Source organism: Schistosoma haematobium, chromosome 1 (assembly GCF_000699445.3).
Source record: "Schistosoma haematobium chromosome 1, whole genome shotgun sequence".
Taxonomy (NCBI): domain Eukaryota; kingdom Metazoa; phylum Platyhelminthes; class Trematoda; order Strigeidida; family Schistosomatidae; genus Schistosoma; species Schistosoma haematobium.
The window spans coordinates 76,642,345-76,669,945 of NC_067196.1; the positions used below are offsets into that span (position 1 = coordinate 76,642,345).

At 31.4% G+C, this 27,601-nt stretch overlaps 1 protein-coding gene across 1 annotated transcript; it reads left to right on the forward strand.

The window, feature by feature from the left end:
- Positions 1–396: 396 nt before the first annotated feature.
- MS3_00002148 (uncharacterized protein) lies at positions 397–24,895 on the forward strand. Its single transcript, XM_035731175.2, has 3 exons — positions 397–730; positions 22,438–22,749; positions 24,735–24,895. Exons 1-3 carry the CDS (start codon positions 705–707, stop codon positions 24,742–24,744), a joined length of 348 nt encoding a protein of 115 aa, XP_035588268.2. The 5' UTR covers positions 397–704; the 3' UTR covers positions 24,745–24,895.
- Positions 24,896–27,601: the final 2,706 nt, after the last annotated feature.

Below are 27,601 nucleotides of genomic sequence, written 5' to 3' on the forward strand. Positions count from 1 at the left end.
CAGAATATCTCTACATTTTCCTTCACCATCAATGTTATAATTGTTAGAAATTTATATGTTCTTTTAAAGTTTAACTTATTCAATTATTTCTATTGTATAATTCTCATAGAACAACGTAATATTTGGTTACTATCATTTTCCTTTAAACTATAAACACTTATTATTATAATGGAGAGAAAAGATAATGATAACATTATTTCTATTCTATGTATTCTTTATCTAATTAATAAAAACTAAATAATGATAGATGGACAGTAGAATAATAATAATAACAATAATAATAATATTGTTCCTGTTTATATCCAATCAAAATGGTTTATTATGTTCAGATCAGAAGAAAATTGTCTAATTTTAATATAGACGTATAGGTATACCTTTATTAGCTAGAGTATAAACATTTTTTCCCAGTGAAGACTACATGTAATCATTCTACATTCTTTATGTTTATTAATAGACATATATCTATCTATCTATCTCATGTTAATAGAAGAAAAAAAAACAGTAAATGGTAAATAGAGTTGGATATAAATAGAATAAAGTTTTCAATCAGACTATCATTTTCATACATTACCAAGTAATAACACAAGTGTAATCAACAAAAGGCACGACAACAACAAAAAAAGAATTTGTGCTCTCTTTTTTTTCTTTAGAAAAAAAGGAAAAAAGACTTTTTCTTTTATTTCATAAACCGAATAACCAAGTAGATGTTTGTTTGGAAAAAAAGAATAATGTAAGTTTATGTGATGGTATATATATTTTTTCATATTTTGTTTTCTTTTTTCAACGTATGTAATTTTTAATGTTGCATTGTATGTGAATGGACCATATTTATACCTCTTGGTGGATACAACTTTTAGTTGATATGTAGTTTGTGATCAATGAAGTTAAACAGAATTATGTAATAATTGTAAGTGACAGATAGTTCCCATTTAAACATTAAAATCAAAACACGAATTTCAGCGAAGGGATCTCTTTTCAACGAATTTATTATCAAGCTGTACAATCGCATCTACCAGTTCACCTGCTCTTGTGGAGCAAGGTACATTGGCCGTAGCCAGCGCTCGCTTTCAACTCGGATACGGGAACATATTCCAGCTTGGTTCTATGAGGGGGAAAAGAAAGCAGTTAAGAGTTCTATACTTGAACACCTAATCGACTGTAACCATTCTACAGATTCAAAAAATGAGTTTAAGGTTGTTTATATGATTCGTTCAAATCTACCCAGATTTCATCGCATCCAACTTTTAAAAATAGCCGAAGCTCTTACCATCCAGGAGTTTAAACTAGAACTATGCGTACAAAAGAAGTACGTCTTATCGTTATCGTTACCTTGGTCTTAAGCATTTTGATTATCCAATTATTATTATTATTATTACTGCATTCTCCCCTTTACTTATGTCTTATATTCTCATTGTTTTATTCGTGAATGCTCATCATATCACCTTATTTATTTTTTACACCTCTATGACCTTTAACTATTATAACAAAAAAACAACATTTTAATCATCTTATTATATTCACTAAATCTATTTTTATTATTCATATTACGTAATCTAGTATTGTAACCTTTTTATTAACTGTGTTCACATTTCCTCACGGAATTAGTACTTTTACAAAAACAAAATTTTCATATATATACGATTGTACAGCTTGATAATAAATTCGTTGAAAAGTGATCCCTTCGCTGAAATTCGTGTTATAATTGTAAGTGATAGTTGTTGACATCAATACGTTTTGTTAATTGACTAGTGTCAATCTATTCAACAAGGAATAATGAAGATATTTGAATATATATATTGGTTATTTATTTAATTATCTATTTATAACAATAATAATTGCTATTTTTTTCTAGTTTCTTTACTACTTAATATTCATTTATTTTGTAATTATTTTTATGATAAACTCGTATCTGTTGTAAATGATACTTAAAATCATTTGGCACCTGAAAGATGTTTTTTTAATCTTTGAACTTCACACTAATAAGTACTTACAATTATTCGACCGATTTCGTTTTAATTCACCAAGATCTACAGCTAACATGATACTTTTAAGTCAGGAAGTTAAAATTCATTGGTTTATACCATCGAATTCAGATAATGTATGATACCATAAGATACTGAGTTACTGTCATATATGAGTTATTATTATGCTACTAACCAGATTAGTATTAAAGATCGCTTTTCCACACTAGGATATCAGGTAAATCATCTTAAAGCTAGTAACCGGTTAAAATAGATGGTTTAAGAAGACTTTTGAATTGGAAATTAGTTTAAATCACTGATCTGTCAATTGGAGTCGGAATCAATTTAAAAATTAGTAGCTGAGTTGATGAGTCAATTGAAGCTAGACCACCATGGAAAACCTGAGAGCATTGGACGGCTGTTTCGTCCTACTTCTGGACTCCTCAGAAGTGCATATCCACGATCGCGCTCGCGGAATTCGTGCGTGATTGCTTAACCTCTAGATCACTGAACCGCTATTCAATGGTGTTAATACCTAACTTCAACCAATCCACGAAATTAAGCCACCCTCCATCTAAAATTTCTTAGTATTTGTTTCAACTTCTCTCTGATTCACTTTCACAACTTTAAGGTTTAAGTCTTATATAATTATGTTAAATAATTTATTAACATGATTTAATTTCCCTCTGACTTATCTTTCTTAAAACGTGGGAAGTATTAGTTTAATGTTTAATTAACATCAGTGTCATTATGATACTACATTTATACATATTTAAAGTGGAAATTTTAAGCCCTAATAACAGAGTTCATTAGCTGACAAATTTACTCCGATTTACATTTTAATTGATAAAAAAAGTTTTACAAAAAGTACTAATTTATCATACAATAATCATATGAATAAAATTTATTATGGTTTAGATAGTTTGTGTATTACTAAAATATAAACTTTTCGAATAAAACATTATTTTTGAGTATTACCAAATAAAATCAATATTTTTGAAGAGTATCCCCTTAAGATCCTAATAATTCATAATAACAAGATTTAAATACAAAATGTTGTAACTTGCACATTAAATAGTTTATTCATTTAAATAAATATACAATTAATTTGAAGGAAACCTAATAACCACACGAAGAAAAGTCTCTTTTTCTAGATTATACTGTGTACATTGTTATCAGAAAAGGTATATGCGAACTTGTATATATATATATAGTTTTGAGTTTTGTTAACATTTTCACACATCAGTCTTAAACTATATTTTTCTTAATAAATGATAAATTTGGATGAACATTAAGGATCAAACAAAATAACATTAGTTAACATTGAACAGAAAGTATGTATAAATTTCTTAATTTAGTTGGTTTTTGTCAGAGATCAAATAACATTGTAGTAATCCGTATTTTAATGAAAACATGTGTTACATAATTGAATTCTATGAGCACATCCTACTGATGAGTTATTTATTTATTTGTTTGTATATTTGAACACATAAACATTGGTACAAGGGGGCACAAAATATATTTGCACCACGCAATAACAGTGATGCCAATAGCAGTTATCATTGATGCGTGTAATGGCTATGAAACTCCCCGGGTGCCCAAACTGAAGCAGGTGATTTTCTTAAGGGGCCATATATGGAGCCTTGGACCTAAAGGTCTAATCCACAAAGCAGAGGAGCAACTTCAGGAAATGCAGTGAACAACAATGGGTTCATGTGCAATTTCTTTTCTTGGGATTCCTAAGCTCATGTGAGCCATTGGTTTGGAATCAGGGAAGACAACACTTCCACCGCGGGAAGGCAGTGAGTAGGACTTCCCTAGCCGTGGCTGTATACGTGTGGCCATGTGAGAGCATTTCAAAAGGGAGAGCGGACTGTCCCGACCCACGGCCGTACCAGGACTATTGGAGGTTGCTGATGAGTACAAATTATTACAAGAGATAAGTCCAGAACTATTGTCTCTAAACACTCAAGATATTTACATTTATAAACAAACGTCGTTTAATCTCTACGATTGTCATTCAAATAAAAATGTCATTGTCAAAATATTTATTTACTGATTTTTGTGTCAAATTCATTTTATGTTTCTTCAAGTATCTATTCGAACTTACAATTTCACTTACTTGATAACCATTAACTATTTAAAATTGAATTCAGATATTACAGTCTATCGTGTTGTAGAAATTTTCAACGTTTTTAAATGTTTACTTATAATATTGGCCACTTTTTAAATAAAACATGAATAACAAGATTTGTGGAAAAAAGATGAACACAGATAATTTCATCTATTGCGAAATCTCATTTCTTTTCTTTTCTTTATTTACAACTGATTTTGGGCTCAATAGTTTTGATTAGTCATTTGATCATATTGTTTTATATGACGAATATGAAATTGTAATTATAGAGCGTTGTGAAGACCATCTAATTCAGTTTCATATTACAGATTAAGTTTTGTTAAACAATCACTGAAAACCAGTTATGTTTTTACTAATGACTAACATTGAGAGGTAGTTTCACAAAACCTAGTTGACAAACATGCCCGGTGGAGTCTAGTCATTCAGAAACTGAGTTAAGTACCGAAGATTATCAAGCATTATTGCGAATCTCATGAAGGTGAAAATATAAACCACTGAATAGTAAATAAGTCTAAAGATTAATCACTTACTTCTATACTTAAACTCTTGATTTCAATCTTTGACGGGATAGTGGGTGTACTCTGCCAATCAACTCTATTCCAGGACAAAATAATTGTTCAGTTCTTCCTGATTGTTATTTGATTAAAGTTGCTTTATACTGTGAAACTTTGAATATAAAACTAATAATTTTCATAATAATTATTGGTTTCCATATATTCATCCTCCCTTACTTTACACATAAGTTTTGAACAGTTGAGATCATGAGTCAATTGAAGCTAGACCATCATGGAAAACCTGGAAGCACTGGACGACCGTTTCGTCCTAGTATGGGACTACTCAGCAGTGCACGTTCACGACCCCGCCCCGCAGGATTCGAACCCAGGACCTATCAGTCTCGCGCTAGGCTCTTAACTAATTAGATCACTGAGCCGGCATCCAAATTCATGTTTAATTCTAAGTCACCTTTCACTTTATAATGATTTTGTGTCCCTACTTAACTTTTATTTCTAATCTCATTATAACTTTTAGCCGCATTAAAACTGATGAATGTAAATTTATTTTACACTCTTAATCTTGATGTCTTTGTTTTGTACAAATTGACCAAAAGGATCAAAAATATAATTAAACACTGATTTTTTTCATTTGTTTATATTATTAAAGCGACATATATATTTGATGTATATATATATATATATATATATATATATATATATATATATTGGTTCCCACGTAGATGATTTAGTATTTCATTTAAATAATTAATGAATTCATGATTTGTTTATCATCTATGTAATTATCTTATCTCTTAATGTTATTCATATTAAATGAAGAATATACTTTCATATTCAGACAGAAGTTAACCTATAGTCTTAACCGATTAATTTATGTACAGAAGGAACGGCGACAAAATCAGCAGTTTAATTTCATATATATATATATATATATATATATATATATATATATAACAATAGACTGATAAATTGTATATATAACTGATATATATATTTCACAAATCTTCCATTACAGTAAAGGTAGTAGATATTTTTAGATATTTCATTATTATTATTTAACGTATTCCTAAGTCATTATTTAGTAAACGTCTACATATATATATATATAATGTTTATATATTCTCCTGGTAATATACTATTAATGACAAGATCATAGATAAATAATTCAATGAACTATGCATTTTATTATTATTTTTTCCATATATATATAAGAAAAGTAAATAACTGGAATGTTCTCTTGGATATTTCTTCTTTTTTTTAATCTTTCTGTGTATTTATATGTTTAAACATGAATAATTGAATAAGTTGTCAAGCTGTTAAAAAGGAATATATACATCATTTAATTTATATTGAGGGGGCGGACAGGGACAATATTGAAATAATTCTCATGTTATTTTTTGCATGTTAATCAATATTAAATTATATTAGATAAAGAAGAAAATAAGAAAAAATATATACGTCAGAGAGTAATCAAAATGATTCTTATACCCCCCACCTCGTTTTTCTTTTTGTATTTCATCAGTGTTTTATTTGATGATTGATATTAATTGATCATTTTTTGTTTCTGTTACAAATTAATGTTAGGTAATGAATTCATAATTTAGTATGGGAAAGTATTTGATAGTTATCATGGTTCCATTCAGAATTGTCTATAGATTTATATTCATGATAAATCTAACATAAAACATTTTATACAAATATTCGTCAAGATTAGAACAAATAGTTTGACAGAAATTGAGTACCGAGTATAGAGAATTAATTATATGTGAAAATTATATTTGAAATAATCTTAGCTATTGAAACTTAAATAATTCTAATGTTTCTTCCATCTAAGTTGTCTGGACTTCTTCAGGGTAGATTTCATCATGAACATCTTACTAATTTAATTGTTTCTATGTTGAAATTTTGTCATTTCAAAAAATATTAAGATTATCATCAAATTTTATTGATATTTTATTGGATCACTTTCTATTTGATAAACTTCATATATATTTAACATTTTTTGAATATTTTTAGGAGTTAACCATTAATATAAAGACATAATTGGAATGTAATCGTATAATTTTTAAAGATTTGTACATTTTGAACTAGATTTCTATTATAAATAGATAAATAATAGAACATTAAACAAACTGAAAAGAAATGGACAGTCGTTTCCTTTTGTATTTGATTTAAAACAATGTCAATTAGAAAAAGAATTAAGTTTAAAGTTGAGAACTTGAAAATTTCACACCAAATTTTACCATTTTAGTCAGGTTCAAGTTTTTTTAATTAAATTATTTGATTTTCGTGAATCATGTGTTTTGAGTGTAATGAGTACGTATTTACTTACTTACTTACACGTGTTACCACTAGTGGAGGAGCATACACCGAATATCAGCATTCGCCATCCAAATTTGTCCTGGACAATCCCTTTCAGTCGGTACTTATCCTTTTGATGTTTCCTTCCATTTCCCGACGCAATATGTTCTTTGGTCTTCCTTTATTTCGTTTCCCTTCAGGGTTCCATATTAGTGTTTGCTTCGTGCTGCAGTCTGATGATCTTCGTACTGTATGTCTTATCGACTTTCAGAGTCTTATCATGGTTACCTATTCAAATGGAAGCTGGTTTGTTCTCTTCCACAGTAGATTGTTACTGATGGTATTGGGACGACAATGTGCATTGAGTATCTTGTATAGACAATTGTTTATGAACACTTGTACCTTTTCGATGATCGTTGTAGTAGTCCATCAAGTTTGAGCTCCGTACAGTAGGACTGTGTGGACGTTCGTATTGAAGATTCTGATTTTGATGTTGGTTGACAGTTGTTTTGAGTTGCATATGTTCTTCATTTGTAGAAATGCAGCCCTTTCTCTGCTAATCCTCGACTTCACGCCTGCATAATGTTCCCTTTGCTCATCGATTATGCTTGCTATGAACGTGAAAGATTCCACATCTTCCAAAGCTTCTCCATCAGGTGTGATTGGGTTGGTGTTTTCCGTGTTGTATTTGAGGATGATGGTTTTTCTTTTGTGTATACTGAGGCCTGGTGATGCAGAGGCTTCTACTACGTATAATTAATTGTGGTACACTAATGTATTTTTCTGATAGCATCACTATGATCTATTTGTGTACATCTATAATATTATGTACCTGAAATAAGGCACTATCCTTATAGAGATTTAAATTAGAATTTAACAACTTTCTGCATTAAATGTAAACTTTATTGAGAAATTTAAATACTGAAAAATTCACTAGAAGCTGTTTGTTAGCAAAATAAATGGTTCATCGAATTTTAAAATGTCCACTGAAATACCTTTAGATGAATGAATGAGAAAACTAAATTTGGATTGTTAGAAAGAATATAAAATTTAGTTACTCAAGTCGTCTTCTTCCAGCCTACTTACATATCACTTAAAACTAAGAGTTATTTATTAATTATGTAAAGAAGAGTAAGCAAGCAAATGAAGGATTGATGAGTTCATGTTTAACTACTGAATTTTTGCACCACAAAAAGGTTTTGTAAGACATTTTCTTTGAAGTGTAATACTAAAATGGATTTGATAAAAAGCTACTTTTTCTGAATAAGCTTATTATTCATAAGCTCATAGTGTCAGTGTACGACACATAAACTAAACGCCAAGTAATATTTGTCGGTTTAAAATGCTCAAATGAGTGTAAACAATACATCAACTAGTTTGCTCTTATTCTGTTACTCAGTCATACCAAAAAAAGAAATCACCAAAGGTTTTATAAAGAGTTTATCTTTTCAGAGGTATTGAGTATGAAGGTATACTGTCTCATTCATGTTTTACATTTATATTTCAGCAAAACACATTTGAATTATTCGATTGGAAGAAAAATCTGAAACTCTTAAGTGGTAGTGTTTATATGATGAAAGGGAGAGAGAGATTTTTTGATAAACAATTAAATGAGGACAGTATTAGTCATTCAGGTGAATGACATGACAATAAAGAATGAATACACTGAACAAAAAAAATAAAAAATAGGAGTGAAAACATGTAAAGAACGATCTCAACGTCCCAGTGAGAAGCCATGACCAGTGGAATTCAGTCTTGTCGAGTGTGAGAAATTTACTCACCATTATGAGGGATTGATTAAAGTCAAGCATTAACACCATCGAATGCCAGTTCACGGGTTCGGAGGTTAAGCATCGCGCGAAACCGAAGGTTCTTGGTTAGAGTCCCGCGTACGAGATTGTGGATGTGAACTGCCGAGTAGTCCAATACTGGAACGAAACGGCCCTCCAGTTCTTTTAGGTTTTCAATGGTAGTCTAACATTGTTCGGTTCAGGATGTCAATTTAAGAATATTTAGCTGAACAACATTTTTTGATAACTTCTCCAGGTTTTACATTTGTGAATCCATAAATATTGTGATATTTTAGACAGTATAATTAAACAGTATTCCAGAGGATATGTATAAACTTTATGGTTGAATTAGTTACTGTTGTAAATTGAAGATATCGGATTTCACTTATGTCTTCACTGAAATAACAAAGTTCATCATCGGTTAAGTTAAAAAATCATACAAGAAGGGCAAAAAATTTTAAACTTTGAGGTAACGGAATCTAATCGATAGATTAGAATTTCATATAAAAATCAATACAAAGTAAATGTTGGTTTATCTTGGTCATCGTGACTGTTATAATACTACTAATAACAACAATTAATAGTAAAAAAGTTATGAAAAATAAGAAACCTGAATATCCAACTGAAAATATATCAAAGGTTCATAATAGCTTTTATAGGTCTGAGATAACTGAAGTGTATGACTTTACTTAAAGTTTAGATATATTGAATAAATAATGCTGAAATTGAAATTAAATTATTATCGGAGAAAATCCAATGGTCTAAAATTGAGGTATTGTAATGTTTAGTTATCTGTTCGACAGAAAGTACTTGGTATAGATTTGAAAATATTCTTGACGTGTAGTTTGAGTTTTTCCAATGAATTTTCTATATAGAGGTCGATTAATATACCAAAGACAAATAACATTGACCATGCTCAGTATCTCATTCTTTATTCGGATCATTGAAAGCATCAAATAATGTGATCGAGTTTGAAAACATACAGATTGTTTATTTTCCAATATTTCCAAAACTCAATCTGTCTTAAGAAGTGAGTTCATGAAAAAATGTTTTTCTCAAGTCTTCATAATTAAACCATCCAATTAAACCGGATGAATTAGCGACTGATCTCAAAATGGATCATTCAGTGATCTTTTTTTGTATTAATTTTGTTAATAATACTAAAATTCCATGAAAATAATGATTTCAAAAAATGAAGTGGTCTAGTTCGTTAAGCGCCTGGCGCAAGACTGATAGGTTCTGGGTTCCAATCTCGCGGGGTGCGGGATCGTGGATGCACACTGCTGAGGAGTCTCACACTAGGACGAAACGGCCATCCAGTGCTCTCAGGTTTTCCATATTCGTCTAGCTTCAACTGACTCATGATTTCAATGTGTGAAATTTCTAAAATCTCCACAAACCCCCTCTGATAAAAACAAAGTAAATATTAAAACTATTACCTTAGCATTATTAGACTAAATAGAATTGGAAAAATAATATGAAAAACATAATTGTCAGTTGAGTAAATAACTGTTTTATAAAGGTTGTTTTTAAACTATGGTAAATTGTAAATTATAATAAGTTTATGCTTAAATGCATGTAATATTCTCTGATCTATGTTACTCAATTACTATGCTTTTATTTCTTGATAATATCATCAAAGCAATCTGTTTTTAATTAAGCACTGATAATTTTTATTCATAGTAACTAAAAACACTTCGATATCAATTTATCGAATTCAGAGAATATAAAACATACAAATATTTTTTTAGATAAAATATTATCAATTTGTTGCCATGTTACCATGTTATTGTCGAGCCAAAGTTTTTCACTAACTGAGTAGCTTTATTCTCGCTAAAGTTTAAGAGAAATATCTAAAATTGTTGTTTAATGATAAAAATCAAAATCATGAATAAAGTTAACAGATTTTCAGTAATTATAGCAGGATCATTTCAATTAAAAACTTAAGCAAATACGATAATGAGTGTTACAATACTAGCGTATAACATTTAATCACTGAAGCCATTTTCAGTTTTTGATGAGGTATTGTTCACTGAACTAGATGGTTTGGTCGGGACGCTTTCATCGTTCTTCTGAGCGACATCATCAGCACAAACTTTAGGTATAAGTGAAATATTCGAATTTCGCCACATGTGATTTACAGTTTGTTCTGTACACGTCGATGTTAATTGATTTTTGTCGAACTTAAACCTATCATTGTTTACTTCTTTGTTTTGGTTGTACGTTCCATTGGTTTGATTTTCATTGCAAACCATCCAGCTCAGAGAACAAAACTCCACCAAAATCATCCACCTGAGCTACAAATCTTCTCCACTGTCGTTACGTTGATGACACTTTCATTATTTTCGATCAGAACATTGGAATAGAAGAATTATTAAGACTTTAACAACTATCTTAATTACATGTGAAGAGAAAGTAGATTATAAACTACATTTCCTTGACGTTTTGTTAAACAGAAAAAAAAAACGGTTCTATCAGTAGAAGTGTGTGTAGAAAAAGTTCGTCATCAAGTCAATACAGACATTTCTTAAGCTTTTTATCCTTTCATTATGAAAGAAACTTAGTCAAATGTCTGGAAAATAGAGTTATTAAGATATGTTCAGTCGATACAATTAACAATGAACTAGAGCTCATACACAATATGTTGATTGAAATGAGTTATCCACAGGGTTTCCTGAAGAAGCACTTGCATGTAACAAACAAGAAAATAGTGATAAATTGGATCGATCAACCTATCAGGAAAATTATGCACAAACGAAAGGAACAAAAATCAAACAAATAGGAGATACAACCAAAATAACGAAGTAAACAATGACCGGTTTAAGGTCAACAACAACCAATTAATATCGAGGTCTACCAGACAAGCTGTGAGCCGTATGTGGAGAAATTCGAATATTTCACTTCTACCTAAAGTTTGTGCTGGTGACGTCGTTCAGAAGAACGATGAAAGCTCCACGACCAAACCATATAGCTCAGAGAAAAAAATTCCATCAAAATCATTCATCTGAGCTACAAATCTTCTCTGCCATTTTCAGTCTTGACAAAATATTTTTCAGAATAATGAATAAAAAAATGAAGCACAAATTGTTGCTCTAATGTGCCAAACAGTTAATAGATAAATTCACTTAGTGATAAATAAGAGTATTTCATAAATAAAAATTTCCACTAATTTCCTGATCAATATTTAATATATATCAATAAAATCAACTATGTCAATCATTATCCTAAGGGGTTTTGTGGAGATTTTAGTAATTTCAATAGTTGAAATCATGAGTCAATTGAAGCTAGACTACCATGGAAAACCTGGAAGCCCTGGACGGCCGTTTCATCCTAGTATGAGACTACTCAGCAGTGCGCATCCAAGACCACACCGTTTCGCGAAATTGGAACCCAGAACCTATCAGTCTAGCGCGCGAGCTCTTAACCACTAGACCACTGAGTCGACATCCAACGGTGTTAATGCCTATCTTCAACTACATGTAAATCATTAAAAATTTTAACTGATGAAATTAGTCATTTGAGATAGTTATTATATTTCACATAGAATTATATCAAAAACAATATTAAAACGTACATATAATGAAATATATGAGAGAAACGAATACTAAATTGTAATCTCATACACATAGTTCCTTTTATCATTTTGAAAAGAGTAAAAACTAAGATTCTAGCTAGATTCTGCCAGAATCTTTGTTTTTTCTCTTTCTAAATTGTAATTATTAGTGCCTTTTGTTTTAATAATTAAGTTCTTAGATAAAATTATATTGACATTCAGTGTGCTAATTGTTAGTTCATAAGTTTTTTGGTGATACTGTTCAATCATATTTTATCAATAATCTTGTTTATCGATCATCCTCATGAAAATTCAAGCAATAATTAGATTCAGTATATTATTTATTCAATCATATAAATAAGATATAATATAAGATACTATGAAGAATCCACTTAAAACACACACTTGAGTACCGGTCTAGAAGTTAAACGTTCGTATGTTGACGGAAAGGGTTAGGTATGATTCACAGCAGTGGGTTGATAAATGCACACTGATGAAGAGTTTCAATTTAGAACAAAACAGTCGTTTATTACTTCAAATTTTCAATGACTTTCTAACATAGATCACTAAGTGATCACAATAAAATGATGTATCATAACTAGAAATATATCCAGTAGTGTTTATTTTTCGGAGTTTATATTAGTTGTATAATTAAAACAATAAATAAATAATTTCTTCTTCTTCTTCTTCTTCTTATTATTATTATTATTATTATTATTATTTTCATCAACATGTTTACTTATGACATAACTTCACCCTTGAATATTGTTTGAACTAATTAAGTATCTCGGAAAAAAAAACAGAAAGCTTAATTATTGTTTAAATGGAACGTTTTCCATTTATTCCATTTATATTTATTCCGGAATAAATTTAAGTTGTAACTTGTAAAAAGAAAATAATAATAAATGATATTTCTATGTATAATAGATTGATTGTGCTTGTTTGGTTCACGACCAAACCATCTAGTTTAGAGAACAAAATCTCATCAAAATCATCCATTTGAACTACAAAGTTTTCTCCACCATCTCTTAATAGAAAGAATACAATTGAAATTAATGAATATTGAATTCATCTAATTTGACTTTTAGTTCATAACAAAAAAACAAAGTTAAACATATTGAAATCATTAGATTATGTTTTGATGAATCTCAATTATTAGAATGATAAATATAAGGTAATGTTTATAATGTTTAATGTATGTATAAAAGTTAGATATCAAGGTAAATATATAATTGTAGAAACTAGTAATATAGTGAACAATTATGAACATTCTGTAGTTTGTGGTATTTATGTATACAATCGTATTGATGAATGTTAGATAACTATTGAACAAGGTTAGACAATATATTTTAAGTGATTTTGTGTATTCAACAGTGAATTCCAGTTAACATGAGTTCAGTACTTGTTAATACCCATTCATTAATTTATTATATCATTCAATTAGAAGGAAATGTTGATTATGTTTATAATTTTGAATATTGTCACGTCTTATTAATATCAATGAGTCAGTCAGATCATTATCATAACAATTTAATTGATCTGACGTACTATGCATTTCATGAAAACTTATCGAATAGGACGTAGTCAACATCTCGGTGGTCTAATGATTAAGCGCTTTCCGCTAAATCTGAAGGTTCATTATCCGATCCTATGTATAGTTATGGATGTATATTACCGTTAAGTGCTGTGCTATAACGAAACAGCTAAGCAATACTTTCTAAATTCTTATGGTTACCAAAGTAAAATCTATCCGTGATGTAAATTATGAAACTTTGTTCTTAAGTACAGTTTTACATAAATATTTATATTATACCTGTTCATACGGGATAGTTATGACACTTGGTATTATTGTTAATTAACTGAGTGTTTTTATTTCAAATCAACTTATATCTTTTCCATATTTACTAGAACCTAAGAGATTTGTATATGACCAATCTTAATTTTCTATGTTATTTATTCATTTGTCTCATACGTATATAAAATCTACATGATTTATTTAGAAAAAATATTAACAAACTTTCAGATTATGAAGTAACTATTTATCAAGTAACATGGAGGATCTTTCTATAATTGCTATATCTGTTATTATCTTAACAACTAAATTGTCTCTATAATGCGTTATCGAAATTTATCAAAGGGACTAATTGTTTTAAATTTTTGAAAAGAAGACTCCTTACATAAATTATTAAAAGGTTAGATGAACTTGTTAATCTTAAGTGTAAAATTATATCGAAACGAATGAAACTGGATGCATAATTTTTTATAAATTTCGTCTTCTCATTGCATTGTCGAAATTTATCAAATGGACTAATTGTTTAAAATAAATTGCATTGTTTTTTTAAAATCAAGGTGTTATATTCATATTGATGTTGCATGGCTTAGAAATGAATCTTTACGTCTTAAAGTAGGTTACTTCCTGTGCAAAAACTAATTCATTCTAGAGAATATTAGCATATGTTTGGATTATTTACCAAGTGATAAATGACTTTTGAGATGAATTGTTTTAGTATATTCACCAATTGTTTGTGTATAATCAGATAAAAGTTGATGAAATGATGATATAAGACAACATTCTCAAAATCATAAAGATGAAATTTCATAACTTTTAATAATTTATACAACAAAGTAATTATTCAACATCTCATATGTTAAAAAGTACTTTAATTTGAGAGCATGGTTTAAGCAACAAAAGGCTAAATTCTTAACAGATTGTGTTGAAGATAGGATCTTTACTAGAAGAAAAGGTTTTGTGAATTTTCACTTTGACAATACATACGTTTAATGACCAATGTCTCGTTAATCCTAAACTGTTTAAGCGCTAAATGTTTATATCATTTACGATTCTATTCATAAGGCGACTTCTAGCTAGCGTTAGTTTTCAAACTTCTCTGAAAAAACTAAAACCATTTCTCAATCCTTATCACTTACGCCTTTTACCACACGTGGAGGAAGTATAAACAATTGAATTATGACTAGATTGCTTAATTATATCATGTTTGTTTTATGTTCTGTATTCGATTCCATTAACTATTTTCGTTGGATTTTATGGCGAGACTATAATTTATGGACGAACCAATCACGTTTAAGATAACAGGTCTTGGATTTTGACTCGAAATTCACTCATTCATTTGAATAAATAAAGTTTTGGCATTATAGTTGATATCAGTTCGTGATAAAAACCCGAAATTTAATTCCTAAGCTTAATCATCAATTGTAAATTATAATTATAATTCTTCACACAGGTTCATAACCCTCATTTGGTCCTGGTTAATAAGTGTACACTCTCAAGATCAGTCTAGCGTCACTCAAAAGTCATCCATAAATTTTACTCTCACTAAGATTATTAAGAAGTACTTTAAACTAGGAAAAAAAATGCATAGTTCATTCTCTATGCTTGAAATTTAATTGGTTTCGATTTGCAATAAAAAACATCATATTCAACCTAATGATTTAATTCATACAAGTGTATCAGTCATGTCACTTTCAAACTTTTGATAACTATTTCACTGATTAAGACTACTTGTAACAAACATAAAAATAGCTATTTTCTAATACTTGAAATCATGAGTTCATTGAAGCTAAACCACCGTAGAAAACCAGGAATTACTGGACGGTCATTTTGTTCTATTATAGGACAATGTTTGTTTAATCTTTATTTATATATTTTAGATTGTAATTCTAAAATTAAAATTATTTATCCATTTTTACATTTTGTCATTTTTTTCCTTCTTAAATTCAACATAAAAATAAATTTTGACTTAAAAAAAAGAAAGAAAGAAAAAGAAACCCACCCACAATCTCTTATTAAAGTCATTGTAATAGAAAGACAATAATTATTAAACATGGATATATCTATGTATATATTTATATGTTATCAGACGTAAAACTATTACATCATCAGTATTTCACTTGAAATATGCCTTATATTTTATAGGTATATATATATGTATATATAGAACATGTGACAAGTAAGCAGTTTATACCAATGAATTACCTAAGGACAAACGTGTATTGAAATACTATTATTACTATTCCTATTATTGTTATTATTATTATGACTGGTAATTGTTTTTTTATCGATAAAAATAATTTAATAATAAATGTCGTAAGAACTCTATAACTTATTATTGTTTCATATTGAAGGTCTTTATATTTTTTTACTGCATTTTTTCTAAAAAAAGGGCAATGTTCTTTGTAGCTAAGTAACAAAATAAGTTATTTTGTAATTATCCTACATAGATAGAAGAAAAACACACAACAAATTTCCTTGTATTATAACTATTATTATTTCCGACCTAATTGTCTCTATTAGATACATAGTAAGATAAAGAAATGTTTTCTTAAAAAAAGGTCCAAATTAAATGGTTTGTAGATGATTTAACAGGTTATGAAATAGGCTTTCAAAAAACTTATCGATGTAGAGGTTGTGTAGATTATTAAGTTTTTCTAATTGAAATCATGAACCGATTGATGTTAGATCACCATTGAAAACCTGGAAGCACTGGACGGCTTCTTCACCCTGCTGTGAGACTCCTTAGCAGAGCCACTAACTTGATCATGACCCACAATCTCACCTCGCAAAATTAGAACCCAGAACCTATCGTGAGGTGAGATCTTGTATGAGCACTGCTGAAGCGTCACACAATAGGACGAAACGATTGTCCAGTGCTTCCAGATTTTCTATGGTGGTCTAACTTCAATGAACTCATGATCTCAACTATGGAAAATAGTTGTTTATATTTTACGCATATTGAAAACTAAAAAAATTGATCACTCAAACTTACAATTGTTCTACAGAACTATGTTTATATCTTCATGTGTATTTGATTTGTGATTAACAGATCGAATTTCCGAAGTTAAAGCTAAGATCTCGTCAAGTTTAGTTTTAAGAGTGTATGGTCTGCAAAATTCTATATGTACTGTGGCATGAAGTTGTAGTGTCGGTTATTATGTTAAGCCCATATACCTTATTCTAGCATTCGGACATTCCATTCTATTCATTCTACTTGAGTCACATTCTGACCTTGTTATTTATTCGCTTATCAATCTTGACTGTCTTTATACGAGCGCGTAGGGGTGTGCACATTTCTTATCCCATTACTCATCACATGCCTGTAACTTACTTTTGTGTAACTATAAGTATTGATTAACGCTTGGTTAAAGGGGAGTTAGCTTACCCGCCATCTCCACTGTGCGTCGTTTCTCTTCTCTCTATTCCATTCGCTTTATATACAAAATATGTATATTCACAAGTCCATTCTCGTTATTTGACTTATTTAATTCCGTTATTGACTAACGTGATTTAAGTTGATGATTATATACGAGGATAGGCGATAACAAATATTCATTACGATATTCTTGGTCTCAGATCCACGGGCCACTAAAAAGTGCATATTTGTCATAATCACTTTAAAATGCTTATTAAAAGAAGTTCCCTTCATATGTAACACTTCCGAGACTTGTATTTTACAAATCAGTTCAATAAGAACGTTTTTAATCCTATAAACAGAACATTATTGGAATTCATACTTGCTTGTACCATTTATTTTGCATTTCATGAAATATACTATTAGATTAACAAATAACTATAAATGCGTTTATTAAGAATGCAACTTCATTATAAATTCTGAGGTAAAATCTAATGAACACTTAGGTTTGGTAGAAATGAAATTAAATGGAAACAATATGTACACCTATTTACCTAAATTCTGATTCCCTATTATAACTATTTTCAGGTAGATGGTCCAGTGAGATTTTGCGTACTTTTAAGATTGACTTATGTTATCAGTTGACATTCGTCATCGAAACAATCTTCAGGGGAAAGATGCGCACTCTAATTAATGAGCTCATTAATTTGCTCATATTCACATGTTAACGTTTCCATTTTTGTCCGCGCCTTTTCGATATTCATGTATTCTTTTGCATAAGTATGACATTTTCATATAATACACTCACCCCTCATGTGACACTGTACGTTATCGAGTGTTGTACAATTTTTTTTGCTACACACAGTTAACGTTAACTACACATCACTTCAGTGTCACTTTCGAAAACAGACATTTTTTAAATGTGCTATTTTCTACAAGGGAGCTATGTAGTGTCAGTCATTATTTTAAGCCCATATATCTTATTCTAGTTTTCGCACATTCCATTCTATTCATTCTACTTGATTCATATTTTGACCTTGTCAATTATTCGCTTATCAGTCTTGACTGTTTTTATATGAGCGTATGTGTGTGCCCTTCTTATTCCATTAATCACATGTCTGTAGCTTAATTTTGTCTGACTATAAATATTGAGTAACGCTTGACTAAAATGGAGTTGGCATCCCAGCCACCTTCCATACGTGTCATTTTGCTTTGCTCTGTTACATTCGCTTCACATACAAAATATATGTATTCAAAATCCTCGAAAAAAAGGGCTCTAATACACTCTGTCTACTACTTCAAGTCATTTAAACTAGTACTTAAAATGTAGCTAATCCTATTCAACCTAGGAAATTAAATAGCATGCAACAACTTATCCTCTAAACCCTAAGTTAATCGTTTCGTATTTTACTAGTGCAAATTAATGTTTTGAAGAAGTGCTTTACTAGAGTAATAAGTTTTTTAAATCTTCATTTGGTTTCTACTGAGTTTCTTTTAAGTAACTTGTTAGTTTAACAAATAAATAAAACCCAGTCAAACTTCTCATATCATCACGTTAAATTCAATAAAAAAGTAGTCACTGACTAAATTTTAGCGGCTTTTAGTTGAAGGTTTTATTTTTGATGAAAATTGTCTAGACAGGCGAAAATCTAGACAAAAATCTAACAAGAAACTGTGGTTTTGTTCTTATTTGAAAGACTAATTATGGGTCTTTTGTTCATGTACAATTTCATAGTTATATGAAGGTATATATCCGTGTTTACCTATTATATCAATTAGCCATACATTAATTCATAAAGTGATTGGTAGCCATTCAATGTAATATACCACGTACATCCTACACTTTCCATAGCATTCATACTTTATAAATATTGTCCACTGAATCATTTTGTTTAAAATATATCTATTACAACATTTTAATTTAGACTTTAAATATCGTTTAGTCATCTGAATATGTTACATAACAGAGTCAGTCTTGAATAAATACCAAAACAATTAGAATTAAGTACTACCGGTTTCTGCCCTATTTCAGAATTGATACATTAACCCACTGATGATATTGATAACGCTACATCACCATGTGATGTAACTTGGAAAGTGTGAACTACTAAATTTAAATTCGATGACTCCAAGATATTATGTTCGATGCAAGTTTTGAATATTCTGGCTGTGGAACTTTATCGGGGTTAAATGTATGCTGACATTTAGATGTTGAGTAAGGACTGGATGGTTGTCGTTTATTTTTTCAATGGTACTTCTGATGATATGGTGTACTAAATAAATTATACAAATCTGAGAGTCATTAAAATGTTTGCCATTAAGTCCCTGGGTAATTTGAAATTGTAATTGAAACTGATAAAACTACGTATTGAAAAACGTTTTCTTAGTTGGATACCGAATTAGGATTTTAGTCTATGATCTCCGCCTGTAGCTCTTCTAGGGTTACTGTCGATCCTAAGCCCACACAAAGGAGGATGAGTGGGCATTGGGTCAGCAACCCCATTCAGTAGAAAATAACCTTGTTAACAAAAACGTTAATCAGAATAAACAAATTAAATCATTTAAACTTTGTCCTCTGAGTTGAGGGGATAATTATGATGCCTCATGGTGAAAGCCGGAATTCTTCGAAAATCATGAGCGTGATGTCGTTCTAACAACCAGAGAAACGATTAATATAGGTTCATGGAATTTTGGATAATGTAGAAATCTGGGAGGATCGATCAAATAGCTGAGGAAATGGGGAACCAGAAGAGGATAGATTCCAGAGAGATGCTGCTGTACTCTGGTTCTGATGAAGAAAATTCTCCAAACACTCAGGGAGTTTCTCTGATGCTGTCCAAAGAAGTACGTAATGCATTTATTGGGTGAGAATCTCATGGACCTAGGATAATCAAAGCATCATTCAAAACAAAGAAGGTGGGAATCACAATGAAGGTTAACTAACGTTATGCACCCACCAATGATAGCAACGACGACAATAAAGATTAGTTCTACGAGAGGCTGCAATCAATCTTGGCGAAGTACCCAGAAAAGAACCTGACCATCCTAATGGGAGGTCAAAACACCGAAGTCGGAATAGACAACATCCGGTATGAAGACGTGGACTGACGTGGACTGACTGAGAGGAAGGAACGAGAATGGCGACAGATTCGCAAATTTATGTGCGTTCGACAAAATGGTTATAGAAGGCATAATATTCGCACGCAAACGCATACACAAAGCTATATAAGTCTCACCAGATCACACTACACAGAATCAGAACGATCATATTTGCATTAATAGAAATTTCAGAAGGTTAATGGAAGACGTAGGAACCAGGAGAGGAACTGACATATCTTCAGATCACCACCTGGTAGTTTCCAAGATCAAACTGAGGCTGAAGATACAATGGACAATTGGCTAAACAGAATTACAGAGGTTCAATACAGCTTTACTTCGACATGCTGATAAACTCAACAAATTCATGATATGTCTCATCAAAATGTTTCAGGCCTTACAAGGCCTTACAGTTGAACAAGAACAGAGAAAATTAAGGCACAGGCTGAATTCACTGGAGCAGGCAAACAAGTTAAGAAAACATTAGAAATGATGAGCGGAAATTTAGGGAAACCTGTCAACGACAGCGAAAAATGCTGCAAGGGAAGGAAATATGGATCAAATGTGTGAAATAACGAAGAAACTGGTAGGGAAATATCACAAACCAGAGAGGCCGGTCAAGAACAAAGAAAGCAACCCACTAATTTAGATTTAAAAACAGAGGAAAAGATTAACATAACACTTTCAGAATTTGTTGAATAGGTCAGCTCCTTAGAATCAAGTTTTGGAAAGCAGTAGGACCTGACAATATACCAGTAGAAGCGTCAGGGTCAGACATAGAGGCAACTGCAAATATGCTCCAGGTTCTATTCAGGAAGATTTAGGAGAAAAAACATGTGCCGATGGATTGGCAAGAAGGATACCTCATCAAGAAACAAGAGAATAAAGATCTGTGAAAATGTGGGGACTACAAAGGGATTACACAACTATCAGTACCAGGAAAAGTCTTCAACAGAGTGTTGCTGAACCGGATAAAAGATTCAGTAGACGCCCAACTCCGAGCTCAACAGACCAGACTCCGTAAGGATCGATAGTATGTCGATCGAATCGCAACACAACTGATCAATGTTGAACAATTAATACACTGAAACTCGTCGCTGTACATCAACTTCCTTAATTATGGGAAAGTATTTGACATTGTGGATAGGAGGACATTATGGAATCTACTTCGTCACGGGTGTATCTGAGAAGATCGTCAGCATCATACAGAATTCATATGACGGACTACACTGCAAAGTGATTTGTGGAGAACAGCTGACAGATGCATTCCAAATGAGGACCAAAGTCGAGCAATGCTGCTTACCTTCGCCCTTTCTCTTTATTCTGGTGGTCGACTGGATTGTGAAGACCTCGACATCTGACGGGAATCACGGAATACCATGGACAGCTCGGAATCAACAAGAAGATTTGGACCTCTCAGATGACCTCCACGAAGGGTAACAGGCGTAAGTAAGTAAGTTTTTAATCTACGATTCCTTGTAGAAATTTCCAGTCAAAATAATTGTTTATTTCATCACAAAGCAAGAGTTTATTACAAACACTCAGAAGTTTGATTAAATAGAGATCAAAATTTTTTAAACAGTAATGATTTCTTTAGAAGTGTTCATTAGTTAGAACAGACGATAATTGTTACAAGTCAGTATTGACCAAATAACTCTATAAGATTATTGCTAATTCCTTCGAATAACACATTAAGTATTAATGGGTGAATTAGTAATCAGTTAGTAAAACCTTTCCAGATTTTGCAAACATTTGTCGTATTCACTCATTATACTTAGTTCACTTTCATCTTGTACTAAAATGCTTTTAATTGTCCGGCATACCACTTGAATTGTAAGATTTAGAATTACTAGACATCAATCAACTTTAATGTCTCAATATAATCCAGTTTCTATAGGTTATTAATCTCACATAATATAAATATTCTCTCTTTTTTTGTTTAGGTTGAACAAGTTCATAACGAATTATTCTAATGTGAGATTATCCTTTTTAATAACCTTGTGTATATTTTCAATTAATTTTGTCAATATTAATGCCTATCAATCAGATAATTTATTACGAAATCATTGGTTAAGCAATATTCAAGATGATGATCTTAGACAAGCAATAGAACAAGAAAATATTACAGAAGAACAATTAAGAGATCCTCATCAATTTGATCGTTTACTGAAACGTTTAATATTTCTATCACCTAAACATTTACGGAGATTTATGAAACTATTGAGAGAATGGAATAATCTTAGTCAACGTATAAGGTAAGTATTATTGATTGTATTGAAGAAATATGCAAGTTTTCTCACATTATATATATATATATATATATATATATATATATATATATATATATATATATTATAGAATTCTGAATTTTGTTTACTGTGAATACTGAAGTCACATTATTGATCCTATTTGGTAGAAAGCTATAAAACCAAATTTCATATGTTCAGATATTACTCTCCAGTCCTAGAAAAGTAATTTTCGGAACATTTTGATATAACAATTCTGTGTTGAGAGATCTGAATTCCTATCGAATCATACATCAATGATTTTGTTCAGAAAAACTATCTAATATCAAGCCTAAATTATTCATTTAGCGAAAATAAAATCTGAAAAATATCTTATAATGATAAGTAAGACATTAACACCGTTGGATGCTGTCTCAATGGTCTAGAGGTCAAGCGACCACGCGCGAGACTAAAAATCTTGGGTTGGGATCCAGAGTGTGCAACCAAGGATGCGCGCTACTGAGGAGTCCCATACTAGGACAAAACAACCGTCTAGTGCTTTCAGATTTTCAATAGTGGTCTAATATTCATCGATTCATGATCTCAATATAATAATCCATAAATCTGCTGTTTTACTTAATTACAAACTCCTCAACTTAATAAGTTCAATTCAGTCTGGATCATGAGATAAGATGTTGGTTATCTGCGTTTACGCATTGATAAAGCTTATCAACTGAAAAAAAAAATATTAAAGTCAAAAAATGTTACTTAATTTACTTTACCACGCAATATGTGTAGATATACTTAATATTATTTATAAAATCTAATAATCGTTACATTCGTTGGCTAAGTTAACCATTAGTTGTTTTATTCAAATGTTACGTTACCTTTTATTATTGACAATTTTTGAGTATTTCAACATCTTTAACTGCATTTGGTCTAGAAGTTTCTAATGAGATACCTTTCTGCCGTTTCATTTTGAAAAGAGTTAAAATGTAATAATTTGGTGAGAATCATCTCCTTTTTAAGGTAACGATCAAACATAGTTTTTCCAACGAACTGTACTAATTGCCTGTTTTTAATAAAAAGTAAGTATAATTTAGTAGGTTACTTTAAATGGAAGACCAAATTTACGGTATTCAGTCACTTGATACCTGTTTATTGTCATAAGGATAACTTGCTAGTTGTGAGATCCAAATTCCTCAGGCAATACTGTGCATCGGTGGTAACCATTCATTGCTTACTTCTTCCATACTCGAACTAAAGTATCGTCCACTTGTTATTTCTTCAATAGTTCTTCATTTGATATGGATTAGAGATGCTTTTTTCAGGATGACATAACTTTAAAACAGTCGAACATTTGGAACATTATTTCGTAAAGATGAAAATTCAGCAATAGTCGAAAAGAAAGTATAACTAAATGTCAGCTAAGATTAAATAGAATGAGTAAAAAAATACATTTCTATACATGTTTTCCTATTTCCGCTAGATTAAAGTAGGATGGTTTTAACTGTATATATCACAACCGAACGTGTTATCATTCATTTTTAAGCATATCCATTAACGCTATCAATAATCATCGGGTTAAGTTCAAAACCAAAAATAACAAAGTATGATTTTGTTATAACTCGTCTATTCATCATTTATAGGCTATTATGTATCGATATATTCAAATCGTCGATTGGTTGAAGTTAAACACTAACACTGTTCGACCTAGTGATTAAGGGCTTGCACGCGAGACTGATAGGTCCTGGGTTGGAATCTCGTGGAACGGCGGGATCTTGGATGCGCACTGCTGAGTAGTCCCATACTAGGATGAAACGGCCGTCCACTGCTTCCAGGTTTTCCATGATGGTCTAGTTTCAGTTGACTCATGATCTCAATCATGGAAAAGCGTTTCTCACAAATCTACTAACATAAATCTTACTTACTTAAATGCTTCAGTATATTTATTTGAATCATTATTTACCTTTATCATATTTCTAATAATTACATAAATTATGTTGCGTTTTCAGGTACGGATGATTATAACACTAAATAGATGGACCATTACTTTTTTCATTTTGTGGAGGTACTTTTGAAGAAGATACTTTGAACAATAAAATAGAAAATAAAAATTGTATAACTAAACAATCTTGATCGCTAAGAATATAATAGAAATTGTTTTGATGATCAACTATATTTTCCTTTGACGCATTTATTATTAGAATGTTTTTATATGCATTGAATATTTATGAGATTTCTGATAGCGTTGACGATAATTTAATTACAAGATGTTTGTTTATCATTTTTAAATGCCAATTTCAAAGTAAACTTACAAAGCTTCACCAATGCTTATATTTTAGCTAAGAGAACTCTGAAGATCACTTTCATTCGTAGACGAATACAGGTTGATATTCTCTGAATAAATTGTTATAAGCCAGAGGGCACAGTTGTGACGGGTGGTGTCCGAAAACTGATACTGTTACACAATGTGCTACGCGCTGATCTTCCTCACAACTGACTACTTGGATGAGAACACAAGAGAGAGGGAGAAAGTATATTAGGCCACTGAATAAAACAAACAAATATTCATTTATATGTATACATATCTAACCATTAGGAAATTAAAGCATTTTTTAGACAATAAAAAGCATTTGTCCATCAGGTCAGTCCCTACTGTCATTTATTGACCTTCTCGTTATGCTACTTCTGATTAGCTTACCATATTGTCTTTTCCTCTTGCTTCTTGGATTTAATTAAAGGCGCTGAGCAAAACGTCGTTCACTTGATTATCTTCCTGGGTTGTGGCCACTCCTGATACTCTAAGCTGACTGCATCAATAAGATAATCTAGTTGCAAGTTCGAGCTAAGAGGTTCTTTATCAGCAGGTGAGACACTGTCGGTCAAGGCTGGATTCGGGGTTATTCTGTATGCTCCCCGGAAATTCCGAATGACCTTTTTCGTCGTGTACTCCCCTTGTGACTTGATCAGAGCTCATTTTAAACTATCAATAAAACGCTCAGTTTGGTTGTTTGACTGGAGATGGTAGGGTGACCGCCGAAAGTATGAGGTTTCGTCCTTCAACCGGAAGTTCAAGAAGATTTCCAATGTGAACTGAGGTCCATTATCCGTAACTAGTGTTTCCGGAACACTAAACGTCCAGATAGGCCAAATCAACACCATTATTGTTGATGTCAATGAGGTATGAGGCACCAAATAAATTTCTAGCTACTTTGTAAATAAGCCAATGATAGTAGGAGAGGGTCGATCATTTAATGACCTACCTAAATCAGCATGAACAAGGAACCATGGCTTTCTTGCACTTAGCCATGAAAATGGCAGTATTTTCGGTGGCAGTTTTGCAGCTTGAGCACATTTCGGACATTTCACTACGATGTTTTCAATGTCCTTATCCATTAATGACCATTATAGATAGCCGCATGCCAGTGTCTTCATACGCCGCACTCTTAGGTGACGTGAGTGAATTTGATTCAATAATTGTGATCTAAGGGTGGTTGGAATAACTAGGTCTCCTCCAAACAATTGACATTAATGCGATAGCGTAAAGTTCTGGACCATATTCGCAATTACTGGCAAGGCGTCAATTGCATCCGACATAACCCGTTTTACTTCTGCTAAGTATGATGCTGCCACATGGATGCGATCCTCATCAGCTGTTCGGTTTGAGTTGATTAATCTCGATAATGCATCAGCCTGTCCGAAACTGATCATGGAAATTATGACCAAAATGGAATATTGTCCATCCCAGGAGACTGGGATGTCTTTCTTTGAACAGAAAATTAAAAGAAGGGTTAATGGGTAAGTAACAGAGTGAATTGTCGTCCGTAGATCATCTTATGAAACTTTTTGACTCCGAAAATTATTTACAGTGCTTCTTTTCCTATTTAACTGTTATTTATTTGAAATAGGATAATATTCTGGATGCATGTGTGATAGACATTTGAGAACCATCTGAGAAAACGTGTGAAATAACAGCTCCGAGCATATGGTTTAATGCATCATAGGCAATTATTATTTCAACGTAGGGGTTCAAATGCTTTAGCAGCATATTTAATGACAACATTTTCTTGATGTTATTAAAGCTTTTTTGACACTGAGAAGACTGGTGCAATTTCGTTTTTTACTCAGAAGTTAATTTGGAGGCACACAATGTTGGTGCATAGCTGTAAGAAATTTGGCACAAGGGTTTACTAAATCCAAGAATGATCGTAAAGGGTTTAGGCAAGATGGTGGTGGCATTTGCTTTATGGCTTCAATATTCTATGGATCAGGACATTGTTCGTAGTGATCGACGATAAATTCAAGGTGCTTTATTACCGTCATGAAGAAGTCACACTTCTATTTTAGTTGGAAACAATAATCTCTAGTACCCATGAAAACGATATCCAGATTTTCAAATAATTCTTGTGTGGTTGTGCTAAAAACGATAATATCATCCATGTAAACCAAAGCACTCGGAACATCCGTAAGTGTTGCATCCATAATTTTCTGGAGTATGACTAGAGCTGATTTGAATCCAAACCGGAGGCCAGTATAGTAATGGTGACCTTGGTGTGTACTCACGCTAATCAATTCTCTGAATGTCTGAAGATATGGATCATCGAGTTCAATCTCTGCGAAACATCATACTCCCTTCATTTTTGCAAAATCATCATTTGGCGTGGGATGTGAATATTGGTGTGTTTCCACGGAATCGCTTAGTCAAGTAAAAAAGTTAGCACATATTCGGATTGAATCACTCTAATTTTCACTACCACAATTGGTGCTGCCCATGACGAATACTTAACTGGTTTGTGAACACTCGACAATTGAAATCTATTTAGTTCTTTGTCTACTATAGATTGTGCAGCATAAGGCACTAGGCGTTTTGGTCGAAAAA